General features: G+C 37.5%; 1 protein-coding gene across 3 annotated transcripts in view; it reads right to left on the bottom strand.

The window, feature by feature from the left end:
• Positions 1–16,475, bottom strand: part of PTPN12 (protein tyrosine phosphatase, non-receptor type 12) — a 70,617-nt gene that overhangs the window by 38,871 nt on the left and 15,271 nt on the right. For all 3 annotated transcript variants that reach the window (XM_027679428.1, XM_027679426.1, XM_027679425.1), the window contains exon 2: positions 51–159. In XM_027679428.1, the coding sequence (XP_027535229.1) occupies positions 51–159 (109 nt within the window). The remainder of the gene's footprint in view (positions 1–50; positions 160–16,475) is intronic.

The following is a 16,475-nucleotide window of genomic DNA, read 5'->3' as shown; positions in this document are numbered from 1 at the left end:
AATAACAAGCACTTTCCTTTGTCTTCTATTAACATGTAAATCAGACTTACATGGCAATATATCCTTGTATCTATTCTTTTTAACATTTTCTTCTTTTTCTCCAGTGGCTGTTGGGTAGATCTTCTCTGTTCTGTATTTTGTTGATAATCTTCTTAACCTCTGAAATAAAAGATTTATGTTAAATTTTAAAGTCTCAACAAGCATCACAAGGTATTAGTTTCATTGATGAAGAAAGTCACTCAGAAAAAAAACCCTCTTCTTTTACAATATTCACTGTTTAAAAATCTAATTATCCAGTTCTTTTAGCACATCAGCAGTTTATAACCAAGCTGAAACTAGCTCTATACATCATGAGACATGGAACTTTGGAAAAGCCACTATACCTGTCTCTCAGGTACAAGCTACTTGCAATTAAGATGAGTGGCAGGAGGTCTGCTGTACTCACAACAGTATGTAATTTTTTTCTCCCCTCCATCTATTTCAAATCCTAGAAATTTCAGGGAGTCAAAACCTCTGATAATAAAGACCAGCCCCTGCATTTCAGAAACCTGGGAAATAATAAGAGCAATACAGCTTTTATCATCCCAAACAAGTTAGGCCTTTGCAACCTGAAAACTGAGGAGGAAGAGAAGAGTGTAAGTTCTCTCTGGAAAATAAAAAATACAAGAATAGTCAGCAGTGCTTGTTATTTTAGATTGTGCAGACATCCAGATTTAAAAAGGTACACTAAAGAACTCAGAAACTTAACTCTGGTGGTTGCAAAACCAGCCATTCTATCGACACTGACATGGTGGTGGTGTGTAAGACTATCAAGAGGAAGACTGAACACAGCTTCAAACAAGTTTAGCATCTCCAGTGAATGGTGTTCTGCACAAGTAGAAAAATAGAGGTTGTTCATGATTCCCTCCCTCTATATTCAATGCATCATTATCATCTTGAAGACTCAAAACATCCATGACTTGTGTTCTTTTGGGGAAGGGGGAGAATGGGGGAGGTTTTTTGCTAGTTAAAAATGTAAATCTTGTTTGTCACTGACTATGCAAAAACATACAGGCAGAAGGGCATTGTAAATAAGATCATCTGCTTGGAAAGTCAGTTTTCTTCTTGAATTCTTCTAAAACTATTAAAACACTTGGGACACTCACTGCACACTTCAATTAAAAAAAACAATTTAGCAACTCAAGTCCCCAAATAATTCATCAAGCAAAAGAGAAAAAGAAAAAACAACATAAAATTTAGCATTTCTCTTGCATATAGAAAAACATTTTCATGAAATTTACCTGGATATAGTAAAAAAAAAAAAATCAAATTACCTATGAAAATGTGGATAAAACTTGGCACTAATTTAGTTGAAAAATACGTGTCTAATAAACCAGAAAAGTGGCATTTACAGAGCAAAGACAAATGGCAAGGTAAATTAAGATTAAAAAAAAAAAAAGGTACATCAAGTAGTACCAGTTTTCAAATTTTTTTCTCTTCTACAAGGACTTAATCACAGATTATATCCCTGAACACTAAAAAGAGTAACAGAATCAGCATTAAAAAACTTGCAATATTAGTCAGTGAAGTAAAACCAGTAAATATCTGGAGATAGAGTAGTAGGTCTCTGACCACACAGTGACCAAAGTGCTAAATATATTATCTGAAAATGTTGCTACCGTGAGGAACAGGAAGATGCAATTCTTAACAAGGCACGTAAACAGTTACTGGAAGGCACCATGCAAACTACACTCATCTTTGCAACACTAAAAACAAATTCACAGCATAACCTGTGAACACAACAGGCAGAGAAACCTGGTTTGTCACTTGGCACAGACAAAGAATACGCTGCACACAGAAGACACTGTCCAGTGTAACACTGACCTTTCTTGTGTCAAAATGAAAAATACCACTTGTGCTTAGACTGAAAGCAACCAGGGGTCTAGAAATAGCAAAATTAACACACATAATTCAGCTATATCTGCTATGAACTGCGAGGCTGAGATAGGCTATAAGCCTCCAATTAAGGGGGGTGGAAAGCAAAGAGCAACGATGATACTTTCCACACACAGTCACCGATATGATTTGTGTATTGTTCCACATCTCAACGTGGTTGTGAGTTTTAGAGAGGTTTTTTTCTCCATTTTACTTATTTTTATGGGACAAATGTCATGACCCTGCTTAGAAAGAAATTTAAAGAAAAACTACCTCTACAAACCACAACTAGAAGCAAAAGTTATTTTGCATGAGAAAGAACAAGCTTGAGCAAATCAGGTTAGGTATCAAAAAGCACATGAGTAAGATGATCCTTTTTGCTTTAGCCCATTTTAAAGGCATGCAAGAAAAAATACTTTCACAGGTACAACTTGAACCTGCTGTAAGCCAAAAAGGCTTGAGTGACTAGTATTGACTTTCATTTTCTAGAAAGAGATGCTATGAGAGTTCAGCACAGCCTTCTCCCCTGCATGATCTACCCTCCCCTACTCTACAACCTGCTAAACAGACCTGAAAGGAGGATTAGCATAGCACAGCTCCAAGGCAAAGCCTCGAAATGAAATACAGATTGATTTTAACACACATCTGTTCCTAAAATACTTCAGGATCTACATTTTTAATGCATGTTTGCCAGTTGCTTTGTGGCACGAGTAATAGAAGATATGTAGGTACAGTCCTGAGAGCAATCAAAAAGAGTAAGGAGCACTCTACAATTTATAGTAGTACCCCTACATAGAATAATATCTACTTTGTGCTTTGGAAGAGGAAGAATTGACTAAGGAGTAAAGAAAGAAGTTTTAAAATTGAACTTTGAACAAATTACCACAGGAATGGAAAAGTGCCAGACTCAGCAGAGGATTCCGCCCTACACACAATAGAAAGTTCCTGTACAAAGCTATTGCAGTGTGCTCACAGCCTGCTGTGGGATGCACAAGATCCAGTGCTTCCTAGGTTACAGCCCAGAGTGACCAGAAGGAGGAGAATGTACTCAATAGCAGAAGGGGGGTAATGACAGGGCAGAAGAGGAAAGAATTTTGTTCAGACTGTTGTAAGCTGATGGCAAGACAGTCAGCAAGATCCGTCACAGTCCAGTTTCACGCTAATTTTTAATAAACAACTGTCTACAGTACAAAGCAGCACTCATTTGGGTTAAGTCAGTAAAGTGCCAAAATGCTTCCCAGAAGATACTCAGACACAGGGACATCAGAGGTCCCGCCTGGTGCCTCTGCAGATAACACTGGGCACTTCCGTGACACCCGCCTATTCACTAGAATTGCTATTCTGGTACCACAAAAAACTTCACTGGTATATTCTTTAAGGAACAAAATGGTCAAAAAGTTAAGTATGATGAACCATAGACATGCACTTAAAGAACTACATTCACGAGGTCTTTGGTTCCATTCCTCATAAGACAAGCTTGATTTTAATTCTGCTTATTCATTGCGTGACAGAAGTGGTTTGTGGGGTGGTGACAAACACTTACCACATGTGACAGTGGGGAGATGAGTCTTTGAAACAACTTAAGTTTCAGAAGCATGCTTCCAACTTCCACAGTGGTTTTATAGTCTCTACTACAAATCTACTTTAGTATTTTTTAAAAAAAGACAAACCAGCTTTTCAAACCCAACTTGTGTAATCCTACCATATTAATAAGAACTTTGTCCAATCAGTTCAGGAAATACAGATCTCTGACTTTAATTGTCAATTTATTTATCTATTTAACACTTTAGAAAACCTATAAAGGCACATTGCCTAATACCATAGAAGTGCTGTTTGTGAATTAAAGAAAGCATTTATATAGCCTACTGAGATTTGAAGAACTCACTTCAAAAGCATAAACCTTATTTAAGATACTAAAGTTCTTGTGACTCCTTTCCAGGCTTCTTTTCAAGGAGAACGCGACAAATATTTCACCAGAGTTTCACTTATCTCAAGTCCTCAATCTGACTCCTAAGCCTTGTCTGACATTTCTAATTGGCAAAACATCAGATAGTAAAACAGTGATGTTCTCTTGAATCTCCTTTCTGACCATACTGAGGGGCAGTAAATACTAGAGTGTCAAATGCCACTCCTACAATACTCCAGGACACCCACAGTTCATTTGCCATGCTCTTCAGGGACAGTTCTGGCAGTGATCTTCTGAGAATGCACCAATCACATAGGAACATATTTTGTTTTGCAAAATTTGCATAAGTGCATTAAGAAATACTCAAAGAAAGAAAAAATTCAAGAAAAGCTTCCACAGAAGTTACATTAAAAATCAAAGCATAAAAGAAGATACCAGGGCACACTTAAAAAACGTTGTATTAATGCACTCATTTCATGAAATATGACAGCTATTTCTATCCTAAGGTAGGCATTTCATTTTTCTTACTAACAGGAGGGGAATAAAAACCACAAGAATTATGTTCAACTGTGATCTCATTTAAATAATTTAGATAAACACTACTAGGGCAGAATAAATCCCCTCGTACTTTTATACAGTGAGAAAAATGTACCTGTATGGAGCAATGTGAACCAAATTACCACAGAAATGCCCAAATTACTATCTTCTGATTATCTATGGTCACCTTACAAAGGTCTCTGATTCCATACCTATGAACACAGAAATGCCAGAGAAGCCTTTGGCAGCAGACAGTTCAATGCAGACTTAGATATAGCACTGCTCAAATGGGGCTCTGACTTCCTAAAACTGCTTTGGTTCCACAAGTATTTTAGCTTCAAGTCCCTGCAAATCCAACTGGAGATTTGCTACACCACTTTCTTATCACTGAAGGTTCTGGGAAACTCCAAGAGTAGCTGTTGGTAATACACCCAGCTGGAGAAAGGACTGTTCAGGAGCACCTCTGCAGCTCTGGATTGCAATAGCGAAGAATAAATGACCACAGTGAGTTGGGTTTCCTTCACTCACTCTGCCAGAAGAGCTGTGCGGGATCCAGTTGGGTTGAATCAACCTCCAACTGGGATATCACTGGTTAACTTATTCCCCTGCTAAGTAGCACAAATAATGGAGAGTTTAGTATGATTTCAGGTATCACACTTTGCAGTTTATGTTGGTACATTAAATGCTCTGCATCTCCTGTTGCAAATAAACACAGCATGAAAACAGGAAAGACCTACATGCAAAAGTGTCCAAAGAGTCTAAGCTGGCAACTAAAATAGTTATCATACTTAGTACATACATATGATACTACAGATAAAACCACTTTTTGAGAGTATGTCTCTCACCACTTCACACTTAGGAGTATTCGAAAACCAGCATCCACTTGTGACCCATGTCAATAGTTCCCCATTGATTCCTGTCAGCTTTCAAACAGCAACTGTTTGTAACAATTCCTAGCCCTTGTGATGGCAGGAAAAAGCTTTCCCAAGCACTAGTCCAGCATAAACAATGAAAGGAGAATGATCCGGTTCTGTAAAAGCTTCACTGTATCTCAACATTCACAGATGGCTTTGGCTGCAAAAAAAACAGGCTAGCAGTCTCTACTTAACCTATTTCTCTGAAACAAAGCCCCGAAAGGAGATTTCAGGCAGCACTGATAGAGAGGAGGAGTTTCCATTGCCTCAGCATTCTCTTCTGGCAACCCTACTAACTCTGGAGCTTCAGGTGCTCCAAGGCTGAATTGACTAATAGACAAGCCTGATAACCACAGTTCCTTAGGAGCTCAGTCTCCTGCGTCTCATAGCATGACAACGATGGATACAAAAACCTCACTACATTCCAGGAAGCTTGTGTGAACCACATAAAAGAAGAATCCTTCCATAATTAGCCAGAGAACGGAGAACAGCATCATTTCAGTATTAGATGGCATACTGTATTCTATACAGGAGTTGGGCTTTGATGATCCTTGTAGGCCCTTGCAATTCAGGACATTCTACGATTCTACAGTTCTACAACATCTTAACTTTGATATTTTCTCAGGAAAGAGGGGAATTCATGTTATTGCATTAATTGGAGATTTCTAGCCAGTAAAAAAGCTTCAGTCAATGAAGACAAAGCCAGTGCATCCTCATGCAGAGAAGGCAAAATGACAGTACTGCAAGCAGCCAGTTAGGGAGTATATCCTACTTTCTACAGTATCACATTAAAACTAGAAACAGGCAAAAAACCCCAAACAGCAGCTTACTGTCAAGAATTAGGTATTGTCAGAGTCATTTTCCATCTTTTCAAACCTATATTTTCCGTAACAAAAGTGTTCGATTTCAGACACATCTCCCACACTGCTAATAATTAAAGTTCACTTTACAAAGACATTATCAAAATGTGGGCTAATTGCTTGAAAAGTCTCCTTTCCTCTCCCTCATTTCTAAAACTATTTTTATACTATCTGCATGTTAATCCCAGTCTAACCTAGCAGTACTATCAATTATAGTTGCAATTCATTTATGTTCAGCATAATAGTTCAACCACATACCTACTGCCAGTTATGGGCTAGTTTTACAAGGTCAGAGAAGACTAAGTCAATATATGGTTTGGTGACGAGTAAGGAAATAAAAAAACAAAGCAGAACATTAAATTACTAAAGCGCAATCAAGTTTTAGTTAGTAGGTTAGTAAATTATGTTCTAAGGTATTGGAGAAAGTTCTGCAGCATGGTCACTAAGAATTGGGATTATAACTTCCCATCTCAGAACTGTACCATTTCCTCAGCACACTCATTTTATTGCAGTGACTACTGTGAACACGGTACAAGTGAAAACGTGCAGGACAACAAAGCAGAAACAGTTAGTTATAAACTACGAGTGAAGAACACGAAAGTTTCCATTAGTATGAAAGAACGCGATTAGAAAATTGACTGCTCTGGGTTGAAGGCTGGAAAGCATCTTGATGCAAAACCAGGAAAGGTTAACATTAGCACCCACTACAAATAACAAGCCTCTTAAGAGTGTTAAAGCAATTCCAGAGCAATTGTTGATAATTCAAAACAGAAATAAGCGTTAGATTTCTTGCAACAAGATGATTTTCTGACTGCATAATATAAACCCAAAAGCACTTATAGAAACAAAACTCATCACCAGGGAACCTCCTTGCTTAAAACCATGATTTCCAAGTTACTGGATATTTTCCTCTTATTCCTTCCATACTAGGTTTCATGTATGCTGACAGCACAAGTATATTAAAAACATCACATTTAATCTCTTAATTTCCCTTTAAGACTTTTTTTGAACATATGCAGCTCTTATTCGTCTTACTTTGCTATGTGATTAAAAGGGAAGATGTTGCTAAAGCAAATATACTACAATATACTACAGCAAATAGTTCTTGAGAAAGTTTTTACACTAGTTGACGAAAATTTCAGTGGAATCAACCAACACATCTGAAAAAAATCCAGCAGCTTATTACTGGAGAAAATAGCTACTAAATGTAGTAAAAAAAAGTTGTTAATCTTGTAGCCTATAAAATATGCCATCTTTCTATTTAAGGGCTTCTATACCAATCTTCTCACTGATTCATTTTTCACAAGCAATTGAATTTAAAAGTCAAAGTGGTGACTAAAGACTTGAGTTGTCCTTCATATAATTTTCTGCAATTTTTCAAGGCAACCAACACCATTCATTTAAGGACAAAAGAATTATGATTGTTTCTTTTGTGAAAAAAGAATTATTAATATCTAAAAAATTTTAAACACTTAAAAATTGCAAAATAATTACAAATGTCAGTCTACTGAACAAAAACCATCTTGAAATAAGGAAGAAAAAGACAGTTTTCCCCACTTCCAGACTTTTTTGTCACAACACTGTAGGTATCTGGTGTACTAGTAGTTCTTGTACAATTTTACTGCCACCAATTCACCAGTCTTGATGATTTGTTCAAGAAACTGATGGACGCATATTTATGACACATTTAGGCTGAATCTGCACTTAGAGTCAGAAATTTAACGCCTTGGCATATGACAGCAATAAATAACTTGCAAAAAAAATTGTCAAACTCAGTCCAATTTTCATTACATTAATACTTCCTTTGTTGCAGGAAACTACTGTACCATCACATAACAAGGGTACAAAGATGCATAATCCTTCCACCTTCAGCAGCTTCCTATAGCATAGGGTTTAAGTAGACAGGAGGGATAACAGGAAAGGGTACGTATTGTATCTGTTCTCCAAAATGTCATCTATATGTGCAATCAATGCAGAAACTTTCAGTGTAAGCACAACAAAACTGTGTACCTCACCCTAGACCATGACAACCTCCAAATCTCTGGGGCAATTCAGCAACACCACAATAACAGGCCAGCTGGGAGTGTGTACAAACACCCTGAATCCAGTGTCTGTCTATAAAGTATCCAAAACCAGTATCGAGTATGACACAGGTGGAATTAACTTTCCACTCTGATGCTGGAAGGGGGTGGTGGTTTTTGTTTATTTTAAAACAAAAAAGTGGTTATAGGTCCAGGTAAACTTCTTCTCAAGAGTGACTCTGACTTATCTAGGAGAGATGACCACACTACAGTCCGCTCTACCTAGACAGTCTATCTCCGAAGTCAATCAAATTTTGACATCCTGAATGTGATGCTGACATTCTCGGTGCAACATTTGAGTGAAGACTTTTACAGAGCATGTCCTTCACCCCAAATAGAGATGAATTAGACACTGGTCCTACCTCCCTCCCACACACCAGATTTAAAGTTTCTCAGGGTAGTCAAAACCCAGCGGCTCTGATGCAACAGGAACAGACACCAAAGCAACAGCATCCCCAGGACTAGCACATGGAAGTCTAGAAGAAATTATCTAAATGCAAGTTGAGACTTTTTCCACAAAGAACACCCCAAAGGCAAGAGGTTTTATTCCATGTTAATCAGACAGCTAAAAGGAACACAAGCCATGCTTTTTCATGGCCACACAAAAAGGGCTGGATGAGTCACTGTTGGTTGTAACTTTGTGGCTCTTCAGCTTCAGTGCTTGTGTCTCGATATAACAACCTGAAACAGTGAAAAGCGTCCTGTGACAAGCATTCACAGGAAAAGCTGCATAGCAAATCCACATGAGGTACAATTCATACAAATAAACAGCATGAGGATCTAAACAGGCATCAGCTAAGCCTCTGTCCTTGAAGAATATTTAGGGGCTTTAACCATATCAATTCTCCCTGAAATATTCCATCATCTATTACTCCCCACAGTCTTTACCATTCCCTTGCTTGTGACTTCACAGTATGTGGAATGAAGCATTAAGATCCATGGAGAATGTATTTCGCTTTTGTTTCTGCTTAGTACTAGAGAAAAGGGAGGGGAACCAACCCAAATTCTCCTCCTTCTTCCTTCACAAGATGCAAACCCCTTCCTCTTTTCCCACGCCTTGGAACACATTTCCTTGAAGTCAGTGTTTGTTTTCGAAGCAATTCATAAGAGGTGGAAAAAAAATGCACAACTGAAACAGGAAACACTGAGCTTTCACTTCAAGAGAAGTAAACTAGAATTTCCTACCTGCTAGTCCCCCACTAACAAAGCTGCCGTAAATAAAGACACAGGAGAATAATCTTAGAGCCTTATTAAAACCTTATTAAAGCCTTTTAATAAATCTGCACATACACGCCCTGCTCCCCAAAAAAGGATCTGCTATAGCCATTATATCCTGCCTTCCAAAAAGGCTTTTAACAGCCATGTCTTGCCAGTCTAACTAAAACACAGATCCTGCCCTGTAACTTTCACTGAGAATGACTTTAAGCTGAATAAGCTGGAGCCTAACAACTGCTCTGGGTAAAAAGCATAGCTGTTTGTGCAGTCAAGAAATACTGCAAATGAGATCTGGTTTGGGGTCCAAATTACCTCACTGAAACATGTCTAGAGCTCAAAGGTGCTGTTCCTTTCAGCTGTGTGACATTCTTGGGCATACAGTTGAATTGCTATGCAATGACATGAGTTTAGTGTCTAATATGCAATTCCAATAAAAATATTCCAATTTTATCTTTCCCCAGAAGTCTAACTTGTTTTTTAGAAGCAGCTTGAACCTTGCACAGAAACATATTTAGTGATTTTCACAGTTTAGAACCCCCACTATTCAACAGGCAAGATTAGGATACTGCTAATACAGTTATGTTAGTTCATGACTGGCAAGCAAAACACCTACAAGGTTTTAATGACTATTCCCCCTCCAAAACCCCTACTATCTAACAAATACAAACCCCAACATTTTTGACAAGTGCTGGATCAGCACTTCCATGCAGCAACACATACACAGGGAATATATAAGACTGTAAAGAGAAAGATAAAGTAGCAAATAGAAAATACATTTCTACTATCTGGAGAAAACACGATTACAACTATTTTCACCCCTTCTTTGAGGCTGTGTCTGGAAGCCAAGGAATGTGCTAGTTATAAAGAGGCCATTTATGACAGAGTTCAATAGCATTTTAAGAGCCAGAAAGAAGTAGCCTCATTAAAGATAGAAACTTGTACTAAGATTTCAACTGTAATAACCCTAGCTAATAACCAGCACAATATTGTGGAGATACAAAGGAATTTTGTGTACTAATTGTTTACATTTGCAATATCTGTCAATTTTTGCCCAACAAATGTGTCCCCAACAGTTCAAAAACACACACCTTTCAAGCACAATTCTGGTTTCAAAAAGAGATAGAACAGGGAATCCAATGGCAAACAAAATTCTCGTAATTCTGGAAGAAAAAGCTGTAAAGTAACTATTGAGAGGAAACCAAAGCAGCAACGGCTAGTACAGAAACAATAAATCTAGACAACCAGTTATTCACACACATGACTTTAGATTATTTCCCTCCATTGAAGTTCTTGCATTAATGTCTGAACGTTCAAGAGTTGGAAGTAGCACTGCTAAATGCTTGAACAATACAAACTCTACTATTTAATTTGCTTCTACTGAATTAAAAAAGGCCCCCAAATCTTGTCCATATGTTCTATATTGTATGCAGTTCTCTTCTACAAAATAACACAGGCATATACACAGTGTTACCGATTTAGTATCACCATGAAGAGTATATATTTTAGTATTAATGTAGTATTACCACTCAAGGTATTACAGTATTACCACTCAAAGAGAATGTTTCTTACTTTCCTCATATTTTGTTCAACAAGTCACTTCAAGAAAAGGAAACGGTTGTGATGCTTCTCCAATAAAACCATTTCAAATATATTGTTTGACATACTATTAACACTTCGAGTTCCACAGTAACCTTAATTGAAGGTATTCTCAGGCCCGCAAAAGAAAGTTATCTCTTCTGCAGCTCTGTATCATGATTTCATTAGAACACCCAAAGACAAGAATTCTACAGTGAAGTTACCAAAAAGGAAATGAAAATACTGTTTTAATCATAAAGTTTGAATTTTACCTTTTTAAAATCATGAACATTCCTGAGGAAATTTTTAATTCTGAAGACTCACAAAAGCTTGTACCACACTAAAGGATCAAGTAACAAATGTTTAGTGTACATCCTCTTAAAACTAGTGTTGAGAACCTATATCCCTAATACTTCTAAATTAAAGCCTTTATATAAATTTATTTTGTACACCAAAACCGCAGTTCAAATTTTAAATTCTTTTCCAAATATCTGTAGGATGCCTTTATGATATTTATAATGTATCTATTTCTGCAATTCTTCTATTTTGAAGAACAGAGAAACATTTACCTCCTATGAAGCATATACTCAATCATCTAAAGGTTTATAAGTACCCTGCAGGTTACATTTGTTACACAGCGAATGTGTGAAATACGGTCCTTCTGCAGTGCCAAATTTCAACAAATAGAAAGCTACAAGTCAACTGGTAAAATGAATCTGGTTCAGGCAAGTGCCTTGTCAATCAAGCTGCTGATATATTCAAAATAACCCTCAGTTGCCATTGCTTTAAAAAGCTGAATATTTACAATCCAGAATGTTAAAGTTGATGGTTTGTTTGGTAAACAATTGCACAGGCTTTTATCTGATATACAAACAACTTTATTCAACACCTCCGGGTTCTGGATGACAGATTTACTTCCAGGTATTTCAGAAACGCACGGGAACACCTTCAGATCCCACCTCAAGATTCTTATCTATAATTCTCATCTATGTGGAATATGTGACTCCACTTCCTTTCTTGGAAAAGGAAGCTGTTCCAATGTGAGCTTCAAGTAAGTATTTGATATGATGCCAATTCAAAAGAAGAGTATGTGAATTTCTACAAGAATTCAGGCGAGACTAGTCTCTTTAGTTTGTTTTTACAAGGAAAAAATTGTTTTTAAATAAAATCATCTGACTGAAGGGATTTCACAAGCAGAGTTTCTCAAAAAAACTTCCCAGGCCAAGCAAGCATTTTCCTTCATGACCTCTCCAGCAAAGCAGTGCACACTAACAAACATTTGATGAGAAACTGGAAAACAGTAAAAGATGAAGATAAGAATATAACATTTATCAAGCAGATGGACTTCTAGGGTAAAAGAAATAAGAATAAACCTCAACAAATGCCAAATAAAGTTATACACTAGAAGATGACGATGAAGAAAACATAAATGCATATTATTACAAATAATAAGTGGCAACTCATAAGTGTTTGTAGTAGTCACCAAGGAAATAAAGACAGAATAGTTACTAACAACCTGTACTCAGTAATAAGTCCAGCATGCTGGAAAATTTCTAAAGATGAGACAATATAAATTCTCAACAGACAACAGTACATAAACTATTTTTTTTCTTTCTTCTTAATAACAGGTCAGGTAAAGTTGTGATTTTTCTTTTTTGATTAACTGAATGTTCTCAATTTTCTTTGTGGTCTGAAATTAGTAAGACTGATTCAACCTGAAATTACTGAAATTTTCCTCTTAAGACAGAAACATTCATATTCTACTTTATCTATTGCTTGCATTGCTTAAGTGTCCCTTAGCACACAGGAAGCGTTAGTAGCTTTTACATTTTATTTTCTGGTACTTCATATAAAACATGAATTCTTTTTCATGTCAGTGGTTTAGGTTGTGACAGCCTGGTTTTATTTGGCAATACTTTCAATGTAAACAAAGAATGCTAGCAAACATTAGCATCTTTAAGAAAAAAAAAAAAAATCAATATTTATTCTGGACAAGGAAGCAATATTTTCCTTTTTAAAACAGTCCCTGAACATTTAAGTCTAATGCTCTCATCCTAAGCACCGTCAGTCGATACGTTCTATCCTGCACCACATTAAAGGGGCCTGAAAGGCTTGATTTGGTTTTAAGCCTGAATTTAGGTTCCTCGAAACTGTCTCATTTTAACCTCCTTTACAAAGTTACCAGATGGTCAACAAATCCAAACCCAGTACATTATTGTTTAATGAACACTAGCGCAGAATAATTTAAACACTCAAGAGATCAAACAATAATCTGCAGCAATACTTAAGCATGGCATCTCCTGCTGTCAAGCTTTAGGCAGCATTTATTTTCTCTGATAACAAAATGTGGATTTTATTACTAAAGAACTGAAGTGTCTATTTATGTCTTTAAAGAAATACTAACATTTTGAATAATATTTTCAGAAAGTTTGATTTCTAAGCACTGTTCCCTGTCTAGGAACATTCCTGGAAAAACTGCGGTTTTGTTAAAACTTCTTCTGATACTTGGTTCCCAGTTAAACTAACAGATGTCCTGGACAAGCTGCAAAGCAGCTATTAGGTGGTTATTAGGTATCAAGTTTCATTGAAAGAACAGGCACAGAACTGAATTCAACTTAGAGTCACCGTCTGTCTCAGAGGTGAGAAGCTGGAACACCTGCTGAGAGTTGTGGTAGTTCAGCCTAGAGAAGAGAAGGCTCCAAGGAGACCTTGGAGCAGCCAACAAGAGAGATAGAGAGGGACTTTCTACAGGGGCATGTAGCCATAGGCCATGTGGTTACGGCTTCAAAGTGAAAGAGGGCAGGTTAACTTAGATGTTAGGAAGAAACACTTTACTGTGAGACATGGAAACAGGTGGCCCAAAGACACTGTGGATGCCCAATCCTTGGAAGAGTTCCAAGGCCACAAGATTGGGTGGGGTTTTGAACAAGATGATGTCCCTGCCCATGGCAGAGGGGCTGGAACTAGACAATCTTTAAGGTCCCTTCCAATCCAAACCACTCTATGATCTGCTTCTTGCTGTGCTACACAGGCAACTTACTTTCCTACCTTCTTCACAGGCTGGGAGGGCAATGGGGAACAAAATAACTTAAATCATTTTATTACAAACATCTGAGGCTCATACGCAGGTAACTTGAATGAGCAAAAAACCCCAAAACTCAGCAACAAAACACAACTACTTTGACTGCAGAAACGTTACTCCTTAAACTCCAGAAGTTACACAAAACTGACTGGGCTGCTTCACTTTTTTTTCTTCTTTGAAAGAACCCTGAGGTTCTAAACGAAAACAAAATTTAGGTATAAGTCCAGAAGAAAAATGGCCATCGAGCAGCAGTTCACTTGCCCTGTGTCAGTGGAACCCGCCCACTAGATGTCAGTGTCCTCTTGGGGAGAGGAAAACCTTGGATTCCCAAAGGAAACTGGGCAGCTGGTAGTCCTTGGCTATCAGGACAACTGTACAGGAGGAAATTTTTATGAAGCACCCCTGGGCCACAAGAGAAACAGGACAGTAACAGTAACATTTGTGGGTAAGAGACAACAAACAAATGTAGTTCTAGACACAAAGTTTTGCCAATAAGGTTAAGAGGCAAAACACTGAGTATTCTTTCATGCAACATTACTGATTAAAAGAACAGCAGACTGTTCAACAGAATGGTGAACATGGGTGATAAAAAGACTGAAAGATAAAGGTATTTCTGTTTCCTATTTCCTGAAATACCCCAAAACACAAACCAACATTTTTGGATGAAAAGGAAAAAAAAAAGAAGACACAAGAATGGTCTCTGCCTCTACTAAAATTTAAATCAGGCTTAAGGAAGCTTAGACTCGGAAGCAATAAAGTAAATTATTGCAGCACAGTGTGAAATCCTCTGTGACAGGCATGAAACACCACACCCTAAATAAAGGGCAGAGCAGAAGTCAAAGTTCAGGCACATTAAGTGCCTGTTGTCAGAAGAAATAGGTAGGTCTTTCTATTCCCCTGCATTACACCTAGATATTAAGGTAAACTATAAGTTTTGAATAGAATATTTCACTTGGAAGAGACCTGAAGTGATCATCTACTGTCTGACTCCTTCAAGGGTGTCTAAATTTGAATCTAAAAGGAGAATACTGATACAAAAGGAATCAAACTTGACTGCAGGACCACATACTTGTAAACTAATGCCACCTCCACAAATTATGTTGGGTTGATGGGCAAGGGAATGCCAGAGGAGAGGCAGCATCATGCTTATGAAAGCAGACAGACAAACAAGAGGAAGGTGAGGAAAAGTAAGCTGAGTTTTTATAATATATTTTAATGCACCCAGGATTATTTAAGACCTATACTATCAAGGAAACAATCACTGTATGGCAGCACACACAAGAAACCTGATGGTTCTTGAGGAGACTGGGAAAGCTATGAAGCTGAAATTAAGTATTTCAAAGGGGTAAAAAGTACAGATTTCTCTTTTTAAAGATGTCAGATCAATTTGCCAGAGAATCTTTCATTCAATCCCCAGAAAGAAAAACACCTTGAAGCCAATTTGAGCTGGCTAAAGGTCCTGAAGAACCACTTGTAGTTTCTGCACACTTACATTTGTTATCCTTGCCAGACAGGAAAAGGCTAAAAAAAAAATTCACCACAACTTTTTCCTTTAGAAATAGGAACTTAAAAAAAAAAAAAAGAAAATGAGGAAGTTGAATTATAGGAAATTATACAGAGCTAAAAAAGTAAAACATTTGCAAGCAGGCCAAAGCCTGTTGACATGTGCCAGGTAGCAGTACCTGCTGATCTCCTGACCAGGGATGGATTCTGGCGCCCTGTGCTCATCAACCCACTGCTACCATGTACAGTCTGAGCTTCTACTTAGAATCTGCCACTGAGAAGGACTGGGAGGATAGCTCTGTTTCATTTCTGACATTCTCTCAGTATCCACCAGTCAAAATAAAATATTAGACTAGGTGCACATGACACATTACACCATTCTGATACTCTGAACAAACTAAATGTATCATGTGATCCTAAAATTTATCTATTTATCTTCCTCCCCAGTTAATAATATACCTATTGCACTGTGTACAGCAGACGGTATTGCGCTGCCTGAAATGCATAAAAAACATGTTACTGCTGTGTCCCAACCACCACAACTGCAGTTATGATCACTTTAGCTGTTCATTGTTTTATAACCAAGTTATTTTTAAGGGACTGTTTGTCTTCTACCCATGTGCTATTTGCCTGAACAAGTCTCAGACGGTTTTACCCTTTTGCTCTCTTGCTGCAAATCCAAAGGAATCTCAAGAAAACTGCCCTCAATACAGAAATAACTCCAGGTTTTATTTCCCATGTGAATATATACACTGCAAGACACTGTGCTTGCTGCTCCATCTCTTTTCAAGGTAATTGTTATGATAATTCTAATGAACAAGTGGTTCTTGAACAGCAACAAAGGCAACAAGGGGAGCACTCTGACCAAACTCCAACTTTTCAGCATTT

Source organism: Neopelma chrysocephalum, unplaced genomic scaffold (assembly GCF_003984885.1).
Source record: "Neopelma chrysocephalum unplaced genomic scaffold, ASM398488v2 Primary Assembly neopelma1_45, whole genome shotgun sequence".
Classification (NCBI taxonomy): Eukaryota; Metazoa; Chordata; class Aves; order Passeriformes; family Pipridae; genus Neopelma; species Neopelma chrysocephalum.
The sequence above is the reverse complement of the archived record's forward strand: the minus strand, read 5'-3'. Positions and strand labels throughout refer to the sequence as shown.